Consider the following 11387-nt stretch of genomic DNA (forward strand, 5'->3'; position numbering starts at 1 on the left):
CACCACCACCACAAATGTCACCTCTAATGGACTCTCCATCCTCTACACTTTCAATATTGGAGTCTCCTGCCCTTGTATGTAAAAGTTCTGCCACCAGTGCTACCATTCAGGGTAGGCCTCCAAAGCCTGACATTGCCACCATTCCCTCTATCTTTAGGCCCCCTCCTGTCAAGACCACAGCAGGGAACATAGGGGTGGATATTATGAAGCAACCAGTTGTCCCAGCACAGCAGGCTGCTGAAACCTCAGCAGAGAAATCTTCAACACCTGCGTCCAGTGGCTCTTCTAGTCGCCGTTCTAAGATATGGAACTACTTTCTAGCAATTGGTGATGGTCGCATAGCCAAATGTAAACTATGCTGTCGGGAGGTGAGCTGCAGGCAAGTGATAGGACATCTTACAAATGCAGGCATGAACCAGCATATGTGCACTCACCACAAACCTGTGCTACTAAGGGAGGAACATGGTGTGGCTTCTCCTCCATGCACCACTAGGGGAAGTTCAGCTTTGACTATTGCTATTAGTAAAACCCAGGCAAAGGCACAGATTTATCATATGACTTCTGTCACAGCATCATCAAGTCAAATGTCACATACCCGCCATTCCACATACACACAGGCGACCCTTGAACAAGTTGGTGCCTTTCATGCAAAGTCATGTCCCGCCAGCAGTCCCATAAAGTAACACGGTTAATAGCGCAGCTCATAGCAGTTGGAGGGGCTCCTTTTAATTTAGTTGAAGGGGAGCCCTTTAAACAACTCATGGAAGCTCTGGCCCCCGGGTACAAAGTACCTTCTCGTACAACTTTTAGCCGCACTATAGTGCCATCCCTTTACAGCTCCTGTGTTGGAGTGTTGAAGGAGGAGCTGGCAAAGGCTGCTGGGCAGTCAGTGCACTTCACTAGAGATTTATGGAGTGCTCCAAGTGGCCAGCATGCCTTTTTGTCTCTGACACCACATTGGTGGCAACCTAAGGTGCCGCAAGACATAGTATGTTCTGGGGCAAGAGGCTCAGCCACCTTAGCCAAGCAAGGGCACCGTTCCTTCCTTCTCCATGCTGAGGTCATGGATGAGCAACACACTGCCCACAACATTCTGCAATCACTGAAGAGGATGGTGGCACAGTGGTTGGGAGAGCAGGAAGGTACTCAGGCAGAGATGGGCTTTGTCGTTACAGATGGAGGTGCAAATATGCTTAAAGCTGTGCGGGATGGTAAATATGTGGGTGTACGCTGCTCAGCCCACTTGCTTAATCTCATTGTGAAAGATGTGCTTTCTGAGGAAAACACAACTGGAAAGCTGGTCACACTACTTGACTCGTGTCGCAAGATTGCGGCACACTTTCATCGTAGTGTAAAAGATAGCCATATCCTCAGAAGGGAGCAAAAAAAAGCAGGGCTGAATGAGCACCGCCTCAAAATTGATGTTGTCACGAGATGGAATTCAACTTTGGATATGTTGGAACGCATACTAGAACAGCAGAAGGCCCTTCATGCCATGTCAAATGAACATTACATTGGTATTAGCAGACCACTTGCTAGGGAGGATTGGGCAATGATTGCTCAGCTTGTGGCAGTACTCAAGCCTTTTAAGGCTGTCACGGAACAACTGAGCCAAGAAAGTGCCAGCATATCTGAAGTAGTACCACTCATGTCATATCTGGTTAATAACATAGATGCTTTTCTGTCATATAAGGAGGTGTTGCCTGGGGGACATGTACCAGAAGTAATGGCCCTGCTCAGGAGGTGTAAGGTTGAACTAAGTAGGCGGCTGAAAGAGCTTACAGACTCATGCCCCGAAGTAATGTTGGCCACTCTTTGTGACCCACGGATAAAGGGCAGGATGGCCCTGAGATCCAATTCCCTGACCTTCTGGCGAGATAAACTGGTAGACAGGGTCAGAGAGAAACATCACAAAATCTCAAGGCTTCGATGCGGGGAAGAGGATGAAGAAGCAGAGCTGGAGGAACATGAATCTGTGTCTCTGTCCAGCACCCGTAGCAATAGTGCAACCACTCCTCAGTCCACCATAGCAACCTCTGTTTTGGTTCAGGCAATAGACAGCTTAGTGGGACCCAGCAGACTTCCCACCCCAAAAAAAAGTGTGCAGGACATGGTAAATACATACCTTGCAGAGCCCATTTTGCCCCCCACCGCAAATCCTTTAGAATTCTGGGATGACAAAAGAGATATTTGGCCAGCTCTCTCCCAAGTAGCCCAGGAACTCCTGTCATGCCCACCTACCACTGTTCAAAGTGAAAGGGTTTTTTCTGTGACTGGGAACATATTGTGCCCCCAGCGTTCACAACTGGCCCCCCCAGCTAATGGAAAAACTTGCGTTCCTAAAAGTCAATTTGCCCAAGCTGGAATACCCAGTTCTCAGTTATGATACTGAATGAAAGTCCAAAAAAAGTTTTTGTTATTTTTGTTCCATGTGTTATGTTATATTTTTCCTATTATGTTTCCTTACATGTTTTTGAACGATTAACATAAAGCGTTATAACACATCTACTGTCTAAACAATGCAGTGTTGTTACACAAAAAAAAAAAAAAAAAAATTTAGTTTTAAATAGTTACATAGTAGGCTGAATAAAGACAATAGTCCATCTAGTTCAACCTTTGTAGGTGTACGTTTGTTTATAATTATTTCCCATATCCCTGTATGTTGTGTTCTTTAAGATATATGCCCAAGAGTCTTTTAAAAGTATCCATCCCAACTGCAACCACCACTGTTTTTGGAAGTGTTCCACATCCTTATTGCCCTGATTAGTGAAAAAACCCCTGCGCAGTTTAAGGTTAAACCGCTTCTCCTCGAGTCTCATTGTATGACCCCGTGTCCTCTTACAGTCTCAGACTTTTTTTTTTCCTATGCTGGGATACCCATTGAGGTATTTGTAGATCGTTATCATGTCCCCTCTCAAGCGTTGCTTCTCCAATGGGAATAAATCTAGCGTTTGCAGTCGTTCTATGTAGTTGAGGTCCTCCAGTCCCCTTATTAGTTTCTTTGCCCTTCTTTTGACTTTCTCCAGCTCCAGCACAACTCTTCTATATATACTGTTTACGATGCTGAGGATTTGTTAAGGACTGAAGTTTATTGGACAGCAAAGTGGTTCCCATAGGGTAAAAGTTCATTGCAGTTTGGTTATTCAGGGGTCTCACCCATGTAGTGTGAGAAGGTTCCAGGATAGTGAATGATAAAAAGGAGAAGACTGATGTACAGTTTTCTCTGATTTAACAGTTGTCTGTTTGGGACCTGGAATTTTGGAGGTTCGGAGAGATTTTAGGGTGGGAAAGAACCTCCACCCCTGAATACAGGGACTCTGGACCTAAAACACAAACTCCAGGAAGCAGCACTGAAGGCTGGACAATAGTAGTGCAGAGGGGTGGATTAATAGGAGCTGTAGGAGACACCCGTCTGTGTGCTGCATGCCTGCAGGACAATGTGGAATACTTACCAAAATTTAATTAAAGCCCTGTGAAGTGAACCTATTTGTTATGCTTCTATTGTACTGAATCAAAGTGTGCTTTTGATCAGTATTTCAGAGTTGAAAGCATTTGCCATTGTAAGCTTATTTTCATATGCATGAAAATGTAAAGATTAGGGATGAGCTTCGTGTTCGAGTCGAACCCATGTTCGACTCGAACATCGGCTGTTCGCCGAATTGCGAACGATATGGGCCGTTCGCGCTAAATTCGTGTGGCGCGTCACGGCCCATAATTCACTGCGGCATCGCAGTGCATTGCTGGCTGATGATTGGCCAAGCATGCACTATGACCCGCATGCTTGGCCAATCACAGCGCCGTCAGTAGAGAGAGCTGTAATTGGCCAAAGCCAGGGTGGCTTTGGCCAATTATGGCTCAGGGGATTTAGTACACACCCCACACTATATAAGGCCGCCTGCACGGCGGCCCTGTGTAGTGTGTGTTCCGGTGTGCTGAGAGATAGAGAGAGAGAGAGACAGTGTCATTTGATTTGAGTTAGATAGATTAGGCAGAACAGTCAGTCAGTTAGCTGCACTTACAGTGTATTGTGTATATATATGCATCCCAGGTGTTGCATATATATATATACACTGTATTCAGTTTAGCTAGATCCGTTCCTGTTATCTTCTATCTTTGACTATTTACATTTAGTGCAGTGCATCCTGCTCACAGTGTTCAGCTAGATCCGTTCCTGCTATTTACATTTAGTGCAGTGCGTCCTGCTCACAGTGTTCAGCTAGATCCGTTCCTGTTATCTTCTAGACTATTTACATTTAGTGCAGTGCGTCCTGCTCACAGTGTTCAGCTAGATCCGTTCCTGTTATTTACATTTAGTGCAGTGCGTCCTGCTCACAGTGTTCAGCTAGATCCGTTCCTGCTATTTACATTTAGTGCAGTGCGTCCTGCTCACAGTGTTCAGCTAGAGCCGTTCCTGCTATTTACATTTAGTGCAGTGCGTCCTACTCACAGTGTTCAGCTAGATCAGTTCCTGTTATCTTCTAGACTATTTACATTTAGTGCAGTGCGTCCTGCTCACAGTGTTCAGCTAGATCCGTTCCTGTTATCTTCCTACTGACAGGCAGGCTTGTCTGGTTACAGTATATAAAGCTACCTGAAGAAAATTACAGGTGTTCTATTTGATCCTATTAGTACCACGGTCAGGCAGCTAGACTATTTACATTTAGTACAGTGCGTCCTGCTCACAGTGTACAGCTAGATCCGTTCCTATTATCTTCCTACTGACAGGCAGGCTTGTCTGGTTACAGTATATAAAGCTACCTGAAGAAAATTACAGGTGTTCTATTTGATCCTATTAGTACCATGGTCAGGCAGCTAGACTATTTACATTTAGTACAGTGCGTCCTGCTCACAGTGTTCAGCTAGATCCGTTCCTGTTATCTTCCTACTGACAGGCAGGCTTGTCTGGTTACAGTATATAAAGCTACCTGAAGAAAATTACAGGTGTTCTATCCCAGCTTAGTGCAGCTACAGGCCATTAGTATGTCTGGAAGGCCAAGAAGGAGAGGCAGACAGTCACAAGCCAATAAGAGAGGGCAAGCAGGCTCTGTGTCTAGTGCTGGTCGTGGAGACGGTGCATCCTCATCAGCACGTGGCCATGGGACACGCTTGGCCTTTTTTTCGGCAGCTGGCCGTGTTGAGCCGCAACATGCGGAAGACTTGGTCGAGTGGATGACCAAGCCGTCCTCATCCTCCTCATCCTCTCTCACCCATGCCCAGGGTGCTTTGTCTGGCAAAGCAGCGGCCTCTTCCCTCAGCTCAATGTCATCAGTGACTCCTTCCCTAGCTCCACCATGTCCTCATGAGGATTCCCTCGAACTGTTTGACCACAGTGTTGGGTACATGCTCCAGGAGGATGCCCAGCGTTTGGAAGGCTCTGATGACGATACTGAGCTCGATGAAGGCAGTAACATGAGCACGGACAGAGGGGGTGCCCAAGAAGGACAGCAATCTGGCAGTCATGCTCCCCCTGCTGCAGCATACTGCCAGGTTTGCTCCAGTGATGAGGAGGGAGGGGATGATGAGGTCACTGACTCAACGTGGGTGCCTGATAGGAGAGAGGAGGAGGAGGAAGAGGAGGAGGAGGAGGCGGCGGCACATCACCAACGAGGCAGGATGCCCTCCAGGGGCCAGCCTAAGGGCAGCACATTGACTGCATCACACCCCAAAGCTCCACATGTGCAGGGCGCTGCAGTCTCTGCGCGTTATTCAAAAAGTTCTTTGGTGTGGGCCTTTTTTGAGACGAGTGCATCAGATCGCACCGCTGCTATTTGCAACATATGTCTCAAGCGTATCTCGCGTGGCCAAAACATCTCCCGCTTGGGTACCACATGCTTGACCAGACATATGTTGACCTGCCATGCAGTTCGTTGGCAAGCGTATCTAAAAGACCAACACCAAAGAACAAAGAGGATCTCTCCTTGCTCCTCATCAGCTGAGATTTCCAACCCCACTAGACCTTCAGTCCTCTCTGAGACCTGCAGTGAGAGGAATGAAGGTGTAGAATTAGGTGTGTCACAGTCAAGTACTTGTGGGCAATCTGCTTTTGGTACACCGACGTCAGATTGTACCAGGCAAATTTCCCTGCCCCAGCTGCTGCACCGCCGAAAGAAGTTTGCTCCCAGCCATCCACATGCCCAGCGGTTGAATGCTAGCTTGGCAAAATTGCTAGCACTTCAACTGCTGCCTTTTCAGTTGGTAGACTCTGCCCCCTTCCGTGAGTTTGTGGAATGTGCGGTTCCTCAGTGGCAGGTACCCAAACGCCACTTTTTCTCACGGAAGGCGATTCCGGCTCTCTACCGGCATGTGGAAGGCAATGTCCATGCCTCGCTGGACAGGGCGGTCAGCGGTAAGGTGCATATTACCGCTGACTCATGGTCCAGCAGGCATGGACAGGGACGTTACCTAAGTTTCACGGCACATTGGGTGACTCTGCTGGCAGCTGGGAAGGATGCAGGACAAGGTGCAGTAGTGTTGGAGGTTGTTCCGCCACCACGCCTCCAAAATGCTGATTGTGACACACCTCTCTCCTCCACCCCCTCCTCTTCTTCTTCCTCCATGGCCTCTTCCTCGGAACCAGCGGTGCTCCGTAGGCGTTCAAGGGGCTACGCAAGTACGCAGGCCAAAAGATGCCATGCGGTGCTTGAGCTGGTGTGCTTGGGGGACAGGAGCCACACTGGGGCAGAGGTTCTGTCAGCTCTGCAGGGGCAGGTTCAGAGGTGGTTGACGCCACGCCAACTTAAGGCAGGAATGGTGGTTTGCGACAATGGCACCAACCTCCTCTCTGCCCTCCGACAGGGACAAATGACCCATGTGCCCTGTTTGGCTCACGTCCTTAACTTGGTGGTGCAGCGGTTCTTGGGCAGGTACCCGGGCTTACAGGATGTCCTGAGGCAGGCCAGGAAAGTCTGTGTGCATTTCCGCCGGTCATATAATGCCAGTACTCGGCTGACGGACCTCCAAAAGGAGTTTAACCTGCCCAAGAACCGCCTAATCTGTGACATGCCCACCAGGTGGAACTCAACGTTGGCCATGCTGCAGCGGCTGCACACGCAGCAGAGGGCCATCAATGAGTACCTGTGCGACTATGGCACCAGGACAGGGTCAGGGGAGCTTGGTTTTTTTTCCCCACGCCAGTGGGCTATGATCAGGGATGCATGCACTGTCCTGTCACCATTCGAGGAGGCCATGAGGATGGTGAGCAGTGACAGTGCATTCATCAGTGACACTGTCCCCCTTGTCCACCTGTTGGAGCACACGCTGCGTGGAATAATGGACAGGGCACTTGAGGCAGAACAGAGGCAGGAAGAGGAGGACTTCTTTAGCTCTCAAGGCCCCCTTTATCCAGACAGTGTTCCTGTGTGCCCGCCGATCACACAGGAAGAGGACGAGGAGGAGGAGGAGGAGGAGGAAGATTGTGTCAGTATGGAGGTGGAGCCTGGCACTCAGCATCAGCAGCAGTCTTTAAGGGATCAGTCCCAAGGAACACATGGACTTGTACGTGGCTGGGAGGAGGTGGCTGCGGACGTTGTTGTCCTTAGTGACCCAGAGGACTCCGGACCGAATGCCTCAGCAAACCTACGCTGCATGGCCTCCCTGATCCTGCAAAGCCTGCGTAAGGATCCTCGTATTCGTGGTATCAAGGAGAAGGACCAATACTGGCTGGCAACCCTCCTTGATCCACGTTACAAGGGTAAGGTTGCGGACCTTATCTTGCCATCGCAGAGGGAGCAGAGGATGAAACATCTTCGGGAGGCCTTGCAGAAAGGTCTGTGCAACGCGTTCCCAGAGACTGGGAGGTTACAAACACCTGTTTCTGGACAACGTGTTGCTAAGGCTTCGGTCAGTCAAAGAAGGAGCGGTGGAGAAGGTGGCCGTCTGACCGATGCGTTCAGACAATTTTTTGGTCCGCAGCCCCAAGGTATGATCGGTTCCAGCAACCATCGCCAGCGTCTGTTTTACATGGTGCAGGAATACCTAGGGGCAAGATCAGACTTGGACACCTTTCCCACTGAAAATCCTCTGGGTTACTGGGTCTTGAGGATGGATCACTGGCCAGAGCTTGCACAGTATGCAATTGAGCTACTGGCCTGTCCTGCATCCAGCGTTCTTTCGGAACGCACATTCAGTGCTGCTGGAGGCGTGGTAACCGATCACAGGGTGCGTCTGTCCACCGACTCGGTCGATCGGCTGACCTTCATAAAAATGAATGAGTCTTGGATCACCACCAGCTACCAAGCACCTGATGCTGATGTAACCGAATAATTTTTTTTGAAATCTCAGATCCCTTCAAAGACTGCCTATGCTGATGCTGAGTGACTATCCCTGAGTAATTATCCTCTTCCTCCTCAATCATCACGCTGATAGCTTGTAAGAACATTTTTGGTTCTGGGCGCCACCACCAGTGCCTAAGGCACAATTTTTCAGCCCCTGTTTAACAGGGGCGTGTAATTACAATTTTTGATGTAATACTTTGCAGCAGGGCTCGTTCCTGCATTCCAACTAGAGTGTCTGTGAGGGGTTGCAGTGTTGTGGCACCAGCACCAGTGCCTAAGGCCCAATTTTTCTGCCCCTGTCTAACAGGGGCGTGTAATTACAATTTTTGATGCAATACTTTGCAGCAGGGCTCGTTCCTGCGTTCCAACTAGAGTGTCTGTGAGGGGTTGCAGTGTTGTGGCACCAGCACCAGTGCCTAAGGCCCAATTTTTCTGCCCCTGTCTAACAGGGGCGTGTAATTACAATTTTTGAAGCAATACTTTGCAGCAGGGCTCATTCCTGCGTTCCAACTAGAGTGTCTGTGAGGGGTTGCAGTGTTGTGGCACCAGCACCAGTGCCTAAGGCCCAATTTTTCTGCCCCTGTCTAACAGGGGCGTGTAATTACAATTTTTGAAGCAATACTTTGCAGCAGGGCTCGTTCCTGCGTTCCAACTAGAGTGTCTGTGAGGGGTTGCAGTGTTGTGGCACCAGCACCAGTGCCTAAGGCCCAATTTTTCTGCCCCTGTCTAACAGGGGCGTGTAATTACAATTTTTGAAGCAATACTTTGCAGCAGGGCTCGTTCCTGTGTTCCAACTAGAGTGTCTGTGAGGGGTTGCAGTGTTGTGGCACCAGCACCAGTGCCTAAGGCCTAATTTTTCAGCTCCTGTTCAACAGGGGCATGTAATTACAATTCTTGATCTAATATTTCACAGCAGGGCCCTGTGAGGGCTTACAGTGTTGTGGCCACAGCAATACCTAAGGCCCAAATTTCTGCTGAGTATATAGGGCAGGACCCTACTTTCAAACATCTAACTTACTAACGACTCCTACTTGCAAACGGAAGGAGACAACAGGAAGTGAGATGAAATCTACCCCTAGGAAGGGAAATTCTCTCCTGTAAGAGTTAATATGGGAAAACAATTTCTCCTTTCCACTGATGCTTTCCAATCCTTGTTCCACAAAAAAACCCAAATTTTCAAAAAACATTTTTCATTGGGACAAAAAAGTGAGGTGAAATCTTCTGAAGAGGAGGAAAGACAGCAAAACAAATGTCACAGGGGTGATAACCCTTCCCTATGTTTTCCAAAAAGCTTAGAAAAGATTTTTTGGCTGGAGCTAAACACGTTAAAAATGTTCAAAATTACAAACAGATTCTACTTAACAACAAACCTACAGTCCCTGTCTTGTTTGCACCGCCTGTATACTGCTGTTCAGAGTATATAGGGCCTGGTGGCCCCACACCTTTCCTTATTTTAATTTGGGTGCGGGGTTCCCCTTAATATCCATACAAGACCCAAAGGGCCTGGTAATGGACTGGGGGGTACCCATGCCGTTTGTCTCACTGATTTTCATCCTTATTGCCATGACCCGACATGACATTAAACCCGCAAGCAGTTTTAAATGAGATTTTTTCCTTTAAAAATGACATTTGGTGCAGGGACTGTTCTAAACATGGGAAACACGCGTCACTTTACAGGCATACTATAGACACCCCCCAGGTACGATATTTAAAGGAATATTTCACTTTTTTTTTTTTTACTTTAAGCATCATTAAAATCACTGCTCCCGAAAAAACGGCCGTTTTTAAAAGTTTTTTTTGCATTGATACATGTCCCCTGGGGTAGGACCCGGGTCCCCAAACCCTTTTTAGGACAATACCATGCAAATTAGCCTTTAAAATGAGCACTTTTGATTTCGAACGTTCGAGTCCCATAGACGTCAATGGGGTTCTAACGTTCGTGCGAACTTTCGGTCCGTTCGCGGGTTCTGGTGCGAACCGAACCGGGGGGTGTTCGGCTCATCCCTAGTAAAGATGTACTTCTGTTTGTTAGTTATGTGTTCCGTATGTGATTCCAAACAATAATTAACCAATGCGGCTACACCACTGAACTTTACAGTAGACACAAATGGTTTATATTTTAGTTCAAGTTTAAACTGAATGGGTTGTTGAAGAAGGTGAGGGTTCTCACATATGCTATTAAACCTGCAGTACTATTACTCTGGTGCACCTGCAAAGATATTGTTTTAAGAGGTGTGGGGTCTCACTTATAATTTTAGCTCTGCATGACAATTTTGCGGTGGTGGTGCTGCTGCTCAATAATTATTTTTTAAACATAAATTTAAAATAACACGGACATAAGAAGTCCAGGCATGGGTTGTTAAATCCTCCCCAGGGGAAAAACAAGCTGCTGGACTGGGTACCAGCAATGCCTGCCGCAGTACATCTTCTCCCTCGCAACCACTGCCTTCCGAGGATTGGAATAGGGGGGGTGTAAAGCCAGGAGCATTGGTTCTGTTTTCATCATCTGAAAGAGAGGAATTAGGCATTGTAAATGATTACATAAATATAAATAAAATTGATTATATACTAAAAGCATTACATTTTATTCTTATGGTAACATACACTTATCAAATACTTAAACATTAAAAGCTTGATTAGTGTTATGTTTAACAGTATTCATACATGTCTTTTGTGTTCATGTCAGTTACTCACCACCAGAATGCTCATCTTCTCCTATTTGAAGGGGTATTTCTTGTGTGGATGCAACTGATGGATCTGGAAAACATGAATTGAAATAAAAAATTAAGTATAATTAGAACAATGAAATTTGATGCTTTTTCAACGTATTGAAATACCTCAGAAAATCTTTAAAAGAGAAGTATATTTTGTTTTTTCAGATTTATACTTACCTAGGTGGATGCTGCATCTCTGCCCCAGTGCCTCTAACACTGAGAACCAAGCGATTGAACACTGCCGATCGCTCGGTTCTCACAGCTCCCTGAGCAAAGAGCTGGTGACTGGCAGTCAGTGGCTCTCTGTTGTGCCCGCCCCCCCTGCGCTCATCCACCCATTAATACTTACATGAGATCCATTATGGTCCAGCGCTGTACCAGAAAGCAGTGGCTCTACACT

General features: G+C 47.5%; 1 protein-coding gene across 1 annotated transcript; it reads left to right on the forward strand.

Moving 5' to 3' along the window:
* Positions 1 to 760: 760 nt before the first annotated feature.
* On the forward strand, positions 761 to 2386 carry LOC141141109 (zinc finger BED domain-containing protein 4-like). The gene has a single exon (XM_073628818.1). It carries the CDS (start codon positions 761 to 763, stop codon positions 2384 to 2386), a length of 1626 nt encoding a protein of 541 aa, XP_073484919.1.
* Positions 2387 to 11387: the final 9001 nt, after the last annotated feature.

The sequence above is a fragment of the Aquarana catesbeiana genome, linkage group LG04, assembly GCF_042186555.1.
Source record: "Aquarana catesbeiana isolate 2022-GZ linkage group LG04, ASM4218655v1, whole genome shotgun sequence".
In the NCBI taxonomy this organism is placed as follows: Eukaryota; Metazoa; Chordata; class Amphibia; order Anura; family Ranidae; genus Aquarana; species Aquarana catesbeiana.